Below are 12179 nucleotides of genomic sequence, written 5' to 3' on the forward strand. Positions count from 1 at the left end.
CAACCAGTTGTACAAAGAATACGAAAAAAAGTGTACTGCGCTCGCGACTTATTTAACGAAGCCGGGGGAAGCATCTCTTGAAACTTCAATTTCATTTACATTTTAAATCCGAAACCTGTGTGAACTGTTCTTGGATTTGATTCGATTGGTTAAACGTGATTACGCGATGAAATCTGTACGATGCTGTCAGGTATAGCGTTCAGCGTTTCAGCAAAACGACTTCGATCTACATTCTGAGATCAAAGAGATGAAGAAAGAATACGTAAATACACAACGTAAAGAAATACACAATCAAAGAAAAATAACAAAATACTTTCACCATCGTTTCTAAAATAGTCATTTTCAACCTTAATAATTCAATATTTCTATTTTACATATCTCAGATTTGTAAAGAAAACAATTGTATAAAGTCATAGTTGTCACAGTAGACTGCGGATTTTTGTGCAAAATAAAAGCTATCTAAGTTAATTGTAAAAAACATAAATTAAATGAAAATATCTCTTTTCTTATAACAGTTGCAGTAAGTAGAAAATAATTTGACAGTGATCTTAAGTTCTTTTAGTGGCTTTTTAATTTCGTATTTGACTTATTTGTTTTTGTCATGGACTCATGAAATCCGCAGTCTAGTTATTAGTAATCTAACCTATTTTCTCTGATTTTTTCTGCTTTTATACTGTGCGCAGCTGTTCGACAGCGTCTGACATCGTTTGACCGCGTTTGAAGTGGTCTGAGCAGCGTTCGCAGAGGGATAAGTCAGATCTGGCTTCGAAGGAGTGGGGATAGACGACGCGTGCGTCACTGTACGGGACACACAGCGCATGCGTCACCTATCCCCACTCCTTCGAAGCCAGTTCTGACTTATTTCTCTTCGAACCCTGAGTCCAAGCACTCAACGCCGTAATCGGTCACTCACCTCGGGCGTGACGAAGTAGCTGGGACTCTTTTCGATGGTGATCTGGCCTCTGAACGAGTACGGCATCTTCCGCCGGTACCATTCGAGGCCTTTGCCATAGTTGTCGTCCCGATCGAAGAAGTGCACCTCGCCGGCCGCTTTCTGGATCTGCGGATGAAGGAAGAGCATCTCGAGGAGCGCCCTGGTGCCGCACTTTCTCACCCCGATGATGATGGCCTGCGGCAGGTGACGGCTGGTGCGAGGGAAATGGACCTTGCTGGAGAAGAGCAGGGGCGGCGTCGCTCTGACCTGCGACACCAGCTCGACGGTGCGACCCTCGATCGCCGAGGCTGCGTGCAGGCTGTACACCGCGCTGTCGTAGAGTATGTGGAAGGTCAGAAATAAGGAGAGGAGGACGACCGTCAGGAACGCGGCGGCCATCTTCGGCCGGGATATGCCGACCACCAGGATGCAGTCCGAAGCGTCGCCCTCGGCCGGCCTCATGGCGGAGCGGGACATCCACCTGCGCAGAAATTCGTTGCACCTTCTATTATAACGTCATTTATGTCCTAAAGTCGCAGGCTGACTCGAAATTGGAACGGCGGAGGATTCGTGGGTAATATGTTATCTTTCGTTCATGCTTTTTAGTGTACTTTTCACCAATAGACCGCGGATCTTTATACGAAACAAAAATGTTCCGTATCACTTGCAAGATGCAGGAGCTGCATAGAACTTTCTTTCTTTTGTCAATGATTTTAATAGTTAGAAAACATATCAATATTCTTAAATTTCCTTTATTTTTTCACTGTTTAATATTTTACATAGTCAATTTTTGTAATACACGCATAAAATCCGCAGTCTATTCATCAACGGCGTTCTTTCGCAATTTATCGTTAGAAAATTAAACGACGCAGACCTGCGAGACTTGGCTCGTTGTATTTCGACGTGATTCGGTGTTCTGGACAAATTTTTATCGCACGCTTTTGGTCCAGCGGTCTTTATTTTGCACGAGGTTCATTGACTCCAAGATTTTCAAGGTACAGTGACGTTAACATTCGAACACTTTTTAAGGCGGTCTTTCGAAAAGTTCCGACGATTGGAATCTTTGTTGCTTCGTACCGTTCGTTAGTACAGTTTCGTACACGTACATGGTTCAAGAGTTGGGCGAGTAAAAAGCTTTTCGAGAAATTGTCGAACGAACGGAGAATATTTCCTTCGCTTCCAGTTTCCTGCGACCGACGCGGGCAAATTCCCGTTTCGCCCGAAGATACCACGGTCTATCTGAGAAGATCGAACTGTTGGTTCGAATTCGAGCTAGAATTCGCAGTTGGAACGTGTTAAGTTCTCCGAGGAGTTTTCATGGACGGTCTCGCCGATCCCGTTCGCGGGCTAATAAATCAGCCGGCGCGGCGCGGCGCGGCCTTTCGCGGCGATTACAGGTGTACAGGGAAGACGGATGCGAATGAAATTCGATGAAGTCGTAGCACGCGGCCCGTTGATCGCCGGCTGAACACATGCCAACGACCGTGTAACCCGTTCTTATCAGTATTCATGTAATGATCAGTAAGTACGACGGTCTTAATAATTCTTGTGGCGTGGAGCGCATAAATTATAGGCGGCGCGTGCAACTAATGTCGATATTGCGTGTTGCCGGCACGCGCGTCGCCGAATTTCAAGTAACCCGAACGTCATCGAGACGATTTTAATATCGGGGAAGAGAGAGAGAGAGAGAGAGAGAGAGAGAGAGAGAGAGAGAGAGAGAGAGAGAGAGAGAGAGAGAGAGAGATGGAGCTTCGATCCTTGCCGGCGATCGACGAAGATTTCCTATGTTCCAAAATACACGATCCCTGGTTTTTTTGGTTTTCGAAAAATCGTCGACGTTCGAACTGTTCTCGTTTCGCGTTTCACAGCTGCGTTCATTAGTACATCTTCGTTCTTAATTATTTTTTTTATGGATAGAATCAGACAATTTTTATTTCCTTTGTTTCCATGTCTTCGTTTACTTTTGTTTCTGGACTTTGTTAACAGATCAATCAAATTTCGATTCGATTTAGATGAATCGAAGATAAATTGATTTTTTAAGGAATTTTTCAATATAAATAATAATTTCAGTCGTGTGAACCAATAAATTATCTTTGCGTGATAATATCCTTTGATCTTTTAATATAATATAATGTATTGATAATATCCTTTTTATCGCTAAAAAATCTCTAAGGGCAATTTTTAGCATCGTTTTTTTTTTAATTTCATTATTTAATGTCGCATCCGATTAATTACAATTAGGGACTACTTGTGGAATTACAATTGCAGGGTTACTTGTATTTTGATCGTTTTATTCGGTTGGGCTCTTTACAAAAAAAACCCTGGACTTATTTGTAAGATTGCGTTTCCTCATCGAGTCGCTTGTAGATTAGGCTAACTGACAGTCCGAGACACATTCATTTCTATAAACACTTTCATTTCTACAAAAAAAATGACATTTTTCTAGCTATTTCTAGCTATTTCTCCCGGTAATGCCAGATTTCGAGTTGTTGTGAATTTCCCTGTGCTAGTCCTACGCCTATGTAATTTATTGCTACGTCGATGGTCGACGTAGGTCGACGGAGTCGGTCAAGCGTGGGATGCGGCATGCGACACGAATTCCCGGAAGACAACACAAAATGCCTTCGAATCGTGTCACGTGACCTCCGAATTGCCTTCGAATCGTGGCAAAAAATTAGAAATAAAAAACGTTAAGTCATCGTTTTTATTCTAGCATTATTATGTATCCGATTTTTTATAAAAACGGTCCGCGAGGCTCGAAGAATCGCGACTTAGTATTCTCAGATTTGCCGGTTTCAATTCCGATCTCCGAACGTTTCTGGGAGAAATGACTGGTATTTGGTCGTGTTCTCGTATCATTTTTACTATAAAATATTAAGCTGTTCTATTTTCATTCCCGGAATTCCGATAATCCCTCCTCCTTCAGCTTCTTCAGCTTGCTTCTTCGTCTACTTCAGCTCCTTCCCCGTCTCCCTCCGCGGCCATTAACATTCGCGAGCCCCGCGTTAATGCTGACTTTGCCCGCCGGGATTATTCTTTATACATTTTCAAGTATTACTCGGCCGGAGAACCGTATTGCTTCGCAAACTTCCCGGTATACTTTATCGCTCGGAACTTCTTGAATAAGTAGTTCCTAGAAAAATTCGAGTAACGCGGCTACACTGGATTCCATTAGCGGGGATAATTCTGACACGGTTAGCTTCGTTTTTCGAAAGTTCCTTCCTAGCTGGAACAGCGAAAGTTTCTTATTCGATTCTTCGCTATTACGAAACTTAGCGATTATTATTTGTTCCAGCGGTCCTCCTTATTATCCTGAATCGTCTTCGCTCCTTCAATCAGTTTCGCAATTTGCCGTGCAGTTCCCTCGATCACTGCAAATCCTCACTTTTATTTGCGCTACCGTTTTGGGTATAAATTCAATTCGTCTCGAACTCGGCACGATGATACACGTTCACCCATTGAATTATTTTCTGGACCATCTTCACCGTTATTTTCATTAAAACGTCTTTCGCATTATAAGTTACTGAACTATCTACTTCATCATTTTCATTAAAGCATCTTTTGTATTATTTCTGAACTATCTGCTCCATTTTGTTGTCGTTGGATTAAACCGTCTTTTGCATCATAAATTTCTGAACTATCTCCTCCATTCTTTTTATTAAACCATTATTTGGATCATCATTCCATGTCCCCTCGTAATTCGTCTTTTTATATGGACCGTTTATTTTGAAAGTGGTGCAAGTCCAATTTCTTTCGTTTCGAGAAAATTGAATGTTAGCAGATCTGACAATTAAAAAATATAGGTTAATTATGTGAAGTCTGGGAATGTTTGTACTAATTTATCAATATATAATTTGATTATATAAATTTCTTTTAGGCGAATTTAACTAAAATAATATACAATTTCCAGGCTGCAAATGGACTTACACCACTTTCATAATTAGTCAATTGTAAATATCATTTAATTTCAATTTTGAAATAACAAATATCACTTAAAATATATCTCATATTAATCCAATTTTGTTTATAAATAATAACAAGAAATACAATAGTATTAGCATTTTTTATTTTGAACGTTAATTATATTTATATATTGTTAAACTTAACACAAGATATTGGTATTATTAATTATTTATGCTCTTCATGTGGCAGTGTTTTGAAATATTCATGATGCACAGGAGGTATATAAGGTAATAGCTGCTGCATATCTTTATATTTTTCGTATGTAATAGGCTTGGCATCGTGATGAAAATTGGACTTACACCACTTTCATAATCAATGGTTACGCAATTCCTTTTACCGGCCAATTTTAAATTGAACAAAGCATTGGCATTTTTTAAGATATTAAATACTAACTAGATATAAACAAAAAGTTTACACTAAATTAAGCATAAATTACGTCATATCTCATTTTTTAAAAAAAAGGACTTACACCACATTCAAAATAAACGGTCCATATATATATAATTTTATTTATTTCCGAAGAAGATGAATCATTTCGAAGAACCTTCTCTGGTCCGTTTACATATATATATAAACGTCAGTACAGTAAACGGACCAGAGAAAGTTCTTCGAAATGATTCATCTTCTTCGGAAATAAATAAAATTTGCAACGGAGAAATTGATGTAACCTCGATACAAGATTTTAAAAAAAGAATTAAAAAGAAGAAAGATTTTTTTTTTTAATCTACCTAACACTAAACACGTCTGCCACGCGTTGCTTCACAAGTATCACAGAATTGAATTCCTTTGGATATCCCGTTGCGAAAGAGTCTCTACAATTTCAACAATTCTCGAATAAAAAACGCGCCACCGGCGTGGTAGGTTTACCGTTAAAAATTCATCGTTATCCCGGAAGACTTCCCGCATCCGTAGGATAGATCCGCGAAATAAGAGATTCCGCGCGCATCCTGATACATTTACCGGGGGAATTATCGGAGTCGATTGTTTTTCACGCGATTATCCCCGACCGATACGGCGCGCAGTGCATCGCGGTTTGTTGTTGGTTGCCCGAGACAGGAACAGCGTGCAACTGGGTTGATTTATCGATTCGAGCGGAACCTGTGGAACCGATGTTTCCCGAGTCGCAACATCGCTCCGCAACATCTCCGGCTTTTCCCGGGGAAAACGGGCTCGGATAAGTTTCGCGATCACGTATGTCGGAGAGCTCAGTTTGTCACGGGTTCCCCGGCGATCCCAACCGCGGCCCCGAACCCAACTCGCGCGAACTTTTTTCAATAATCCGTCGATTTTTTGCGCGCCTTATCGAACATTAACCCGAGAAAGATAACCTACGTCGCAGAGGCGCCTGCGAAATAAACAACTGACTGCACCGTGGATGACGCAAAGACTGGAAGCACCCACTTTGCCAAGGCATGTGCGAAGCAACATTGAAAATATTCTTCCAAAATCTGCTGTACAGGCTTCCACAGATGATGAAGAAGAACCCTCAGCCAAAAAAAGGCGTTATTGCAGTCTTTGCACGTCTAAAAAGAAAAGAATGTCAAAGATGACCTGTGCCAAATGCAAAAAGACAGTTTGTGGTGAACACAAGAAAGACGTTTGTCATGACTGTCTCTAAAGAAATTTTTTATAATATTATAGTTTTTTTTACACTGATTATATTATAGTCTACTAGTTTGTAAGGATAAAACACTATTTTTTGTGATATTTTACGGGATTTGTTCCCATAAACCGGAGACTGTTGATTTTTGTTAATTTTTCATAGAGGTCTAGTGATTTAAGTTTAAAATTACTTAAAATATAAACAAATATAATATAAATGCATTTTATTTTTACAATAATGCCAAACCTTTAAAATGACTAGATTAACTTAAATAAATATCCATTGTTAGTATAAAATTGACGCCTTAGAAAAGCATGCGCCTCTGAAGCGTATGGTTATCTTTTACGTACGTTGTCATATGGTTATCTTTCTAGGGTTAACGGACAACCGAAACGGGGAACGCGCTCGTTGGAATCGTACGTATACGTACGTTCTTTCGTCCTTGCTTCTTCCGTTTTCCAAAAAGCGTGTTATGTATTTATGCGAAATGTACGTTCCACGCTGTTCATTTTCACAATTGCCAGACTTATGCATGTTTAAGGGGGGATGAATGTTTCAAGGAGAGTGAATGTTTAAGAGAAATGCATACGCAAATTGACTGTTCCGCGAACGAAATGAATTCGTAAACTGAACGCGCGAATAAAATGCATTTGTATGCCGTGCGCACAAACGAGATGCATTTGTAAGTTCGGCGTATAAATATAAGACGCGGCCTTTATGGTCGATATAAATGTATCAACAGAACGATCGGATATGTTCACGTTTAAAGCAACGTTAGATTTTTCTGTGATTCTCAAAATTTCCGGCGCAATTTACACCGTGCACTCTCTGACGAAATTATTAGATCGTATCGTATCCTGTCATCTAAAGTGTAGTTAGACCGTTTGAAAAAATGAATAATACACGTTCGAGGAGCTTCGTGATGATTTTATGCATTTGTGACGAAAAATGCGTAGATGAAACACGTAACAGTGAACGGATGAACAGACTTTAAGAATGTTCACCGATTATTTTTAACCTGTTAGATCTATTCGGAAAGGAGGCGAGCTTATATTTTACTTTAATTTGTTGCAATTGAGGTAGACAATTTTTATTTTGCATCGAGATCCGCAGTCTAGCGACGAACATTGATAACTTACATGCGTTGAAAACTTACGGGAAAAATGTGCACAAGTAATTACTAAACTTCGCGAATTTTCATGCAAATTCCCATTTTCATAAGTCATTTTATAAAAATTAGAATCAGACGTCTTTTTGCACTTTAAAAATCTGCACATGCCACAAATGCATTCGCAGCGTAGTAATTACTTAAGTAAATTAAGAGACAAAGAGAATGCATGATCGTATCTCGTTGGTAAGTCTATTTCCAAAAAATTGCGTACAACAAATAATCGTAGTACGGTATAGTATCATATGGTAGATTTATTTAGCATAACGTGATAGAGCACAGTGTAGTATAAAAACTGATTTGTTGCGTCCCGAGACGCGGCACGACCGCGACGATTTCGTTCCCGTTGCTAATTGCACAGGAAAATGATTAATTAATCTCACTTAACAGACACTTAGGTGTAGCGGGCGGCCGATGTCAGCGTTACCCGGCGTGATTACTCTTATCTGTACATTTTCTTCTTCCCGTGAAATCCGTCGGTGGTTCCGCGAGAGTGAATGCGGGCTTCCCCGGTTGATTTATTGTTACCGCCGCGCCGGTATCGATAAAACTCGGCTGCGGTTCGAGACGCAGTTTGCGCAAACGAGCGCCGCTATTAATTCTGCCGGCCCGTTAATCATTCGCCAGATTTCTATCCCGGCGAAACCGATCTGCCGGCTAATTACATCGGACGTGTTGCGGGCTTCCTTTTTTCGCTCCCGGTGCGAGCACCTCTTTTTTTTCCCCGCGCCGCGGTTCTAGAATCTGCACGCTCGAATTTCTCGTGTTCTCCCGCGAGAGCATCGCGCCGCGTAAGCGCACTCGCGATTTTTCGTTCGGAATTGTGCGCGGCACGGGCAAAATTTATTCGAAAGTTTCGGCGAAGTTCGGGGAACTTTCACGGGCGAACGAGTAATCCTTTGATCCTGCCGGTTTCATCGAGATAAATTCTAATTACGTCGACGCTCGCAAAGGGATCCGATGTGTCTTCGGTTTCACAATGTTCACCGCGAACTTCTGCGCGGCGAACTTGTAATTAAACACTGTCAGCGAAACGGACACCAACAATCTCCAAGTTTCTTCAAAATTCGAACACCGCCGATTTTCTCGAAATGCGTGACGGTCGTACCTGATCTTGAACGACTACGTTACTTGCTAGAAAATTGATGAACGATAACGAACGCTGCTGGTGTTTTCGTTTGATTTTTATTGTACGATATCTTTGGTTTGGCAGAACGAAATTATTTCTTTATTCGATCTTCGCAATGTAGTCTTCGGAGATTAGTTTATACAGAGAGCCTGCTAATCACTATTGATGATTATTGATGAATTCAAACGTTATTGATGAAGGCAAATATTATTGATAAATTCAACGATTATTGATAAATTCGAACATTATTGATAAAGTCTAACATTATTGATGAATTCAACGATTATTGATGAATTCAACGATTACTAATGAATTTTACGGTTACTAATGATTTCAACGATTACTGATGAATTCAACGATTACTGATGAATTCAACGATTATTGATGAAATCAAAGATTATTTTGATTTTATTTTATTAATGAATTCATCGATTATTGATAAATGCAATGATTATCAATGAATTCGACGATTATTGAATTAAATTAACATTCAATCATCATTAACAAATTTCGTCGTATGACAAAAATACAACTAGATCCCATCTAAATTGTCGAAGTTTTTCTCGTGTTCCGGTGCATTATTCCGCGGGAATGGATGTCGCAGACTGTTAGAACGATCGTTTCCTGGACGAAATAATTGCGAGACGCGACTTTACGGGTTGTTTTCACCGCCTAGACACGCGACGATCGGCCATCAGCGGCGAAATCGGATCAAATGTATGTCCAGGGGCCGTGTTTCCGCGAGAACTGTAATCTCGTTAGCGCGGACGCATTCCGGTGAAACGACGGCCTTTGTCGTGCCATCGGCACGGCTGCGAAATCCGCGACAGTGCCGGCCCGATCGAACCAAGAACATAACGAGCTCCGTCAGTTACGCAACTCGAGAACAATGCCTCTCCTCCGCCGGCGAACAGTTCCGTTTCCTCGACTCGACACCACTCGTTCTATCATATTTCAATCTGCCAGACGCTTGTCACATCCGCGGACAGTGGAAATTTTAATCAGCTGCAATACCAGAGTCGTGATTTATTCATGTACCGATTGTGACGTACAAATTTTGATTAGTCAGATTCGGTTCGAGTGCTCAGAATATCGCACATTAATTATTTTATAGAATTAATGTTATAGCATCCGCGTCGTTACACATCGATTTAAAGTGCATTATAATTTCGACATACTACTGTGATCAAAAAGTAAGGTGAATTTGTTTATAAAGTGTAAATTCTTTATTTATTCTTCCAAATCAATTTCATCCCCTTCAAAGTAATCCCCGTCCGATAAAACGCACTGTTTCCGACGCTTTTTCCAGTCCTCGAAACAGTCGGAATAGTCTTTTTCCGGTATAGCCTTCAAGACCTTCTTCGATTCGGTTTTTATCTCCTCAATCGTGTCAAAACGGCGTCCCCGCATTGGCTTTTTGAGTTTGCTGAATAACCAGAAGTCGCACGGAGCCAAATCAGGCGAATACGGTGGTTGCGGAACGATATGAGTCGAGTTTTTGGCAAAAAAGTCGCGAAGAACCAATGCAGTATGACATGGCACCAATCGAGACTTGACGCGTTTGAGACACAAAACATCCTTCAAAATGGTTTGGGCTGAACCAAATGATATTCCAACACTATCAGCGAGGTCTCTTATTGTCAATCGACGATTTTCAAGCACCAAATCTTCGATTTTTTGGACGTGGCCCTCGTCGGTAGACGTTGATGGTCGTCCAGAGCGCGGTTCGTCTTCAACGCGTTCTCGGCCCGCTTTGAACTCGTTGTACCACTTATAAACGTTTTTTTGTGCCATAGTTTGATCACCAAAGGCCTTCCGCAACATTTTCAACGTGTCCGCACAAGAATATTCGTTCCGCAAACAAAATTTGATGCAAGTTCTTTGCTCAACAAAATCACCCATTGTAAAAATCGAAAAATTCACTTTTGGTCGTTTACTAAAACACGTGTAACTCGGAGATAATTAAACCTTTTAACAAACAGACGCTTGGCAATTGTTATAGACAGTCCTACCAACCTAGGAAAAAAACAATTGCCTGCCTTCCTAATGTCCGGGAGTTTTAAATGACAATTTCACCTTACTTTTTGATCACAGTAGTAGATAATATTAGACAGCTCTTATGTGTAATAATAACTTTACACACGCTGCATATAGTTGAATGCGTGATAAAGTGGCTTATAAATTTGAACATTACAGCTTCCTGTCATTTTTTGTATCGCAATAAAAGCGAAGTTTGCAATTTCTGCGAAGAAAATAACGCTGAATCCATCCGTATGAAAATCTTCTACAAAAAGAACTTGAATCCAATTACCAGGTATCACAGTTCAACAAGCACGAACGCACGTCTTTTTATCGTACCGGCAACGCCGTAATCAATTCGATCGCTGGACCGTTATCAATTTCCGGCGACACACAAAAGGTAGAACATACTGGCGCGATCCTAATTCGTCGCCACGAAAAATCCGGACTTACCAATCGTTTCTGGAAGGCAGAAAGGATGTTATTGGTCGGATGGAAGGCAATTCGAGGGAAACAAGCGGCCGTCGAAAAACCGCAGGACCGTTCTAGTCTTTGGTTTCGATCGGTTGATTCTGGCGACCGAAGTCGTGGGAAAGAGAGCCGCCGGCAGAGGCGAGGGAGAGGAGAGCGAGGGGGGTCGACCGGCTTTCGGCGGAACGCCAAATATTTATCTCGCATCGTCGGGACCTCTCTTTGAAAGCCCAACGACCGTATTATTGCGACAAATCGCAGTTCCGAGGGTTAACTTTCGTGCGAACGACCGATTGTTCGGTGACAGACGGCATTGTCTGTCACCGAATTCCTACTAATCCATTTGTGCCAGCCTGCTAGCGAGGACACGTGGTTTCGCAGCCGAGCACGTTTTATTCGCGCTAATACGAACAATCGGATAGAGGTTTCAACTAATTCATCGTCCCGATGTTACGAATAGCGCAGAGGAACTTTGTTACAAGTAGACCACGGATTTTGTTAATTTATTATTATTCATTGTTTATTTATTCATGTGCACGGGTAAAAGGAGCCCTTAGTTACAGGAGAAGAAATAAGAGGAAAGAGAAATTTTGTTTATTTCATCTTCTGCAACAAAGGGTTTTTATAGGTATAAATTCTTAAAATATAATATAAAATTTAATATATATATATATTAAAATATAATATAAAATTTAATATATATATATATATATTAAAATATAATATAAAATTTAATATATATATATATTAAAATATAATATAAAATTTAATATATATATATATATTAAAGGATTTTAAGAATTTATACCTATGAAAACCCTTTGTTGCAGAAGATGAAATTATGCCGGAAAAAAATTCTTAAAATCCTTTAATATATTATACATATGTATAT

General features: G+C 40.3%; 1 protein-coding gene across 1 annotated transcript in view; it reads right to left on the reverse strand.

The window, feature by feature from the left end:
* The window catches only part of Hs3st-A (Heparan sulfate 3-O sulfotransferase-A), a 210557-nt gene that overhangs the window by 10477 nt on the left and 187901 nt on the right, over positions 1-12179 (reverse strand). Inside the window, exon 4 of the mRNA XM_033482615.2 lies at positions 914-1415. Coding sequence (XP_033338506.1) covers positions 914-1415 — 502 coding nt within the window. The remainder of the gene's footprint in view (positions 1-913; positions 1416-12179) is intronic.

This window comes from Megalopta genalis, chromosome 1 (assembly GCF_051020955.1).
Source record: "Megalopta genalis isolate 19385.01 chromosome 1, iyMegGena1_principal, whole genome shotgun sequence".
In the NCBI taxonomy this organism is placed as follows: domain Eukaryota; kingdom Metazoa; phylum Arthropoda; class Insecta; order Hymenoptera; family Halictidae; genus Megalopta; species Megalopta genalis.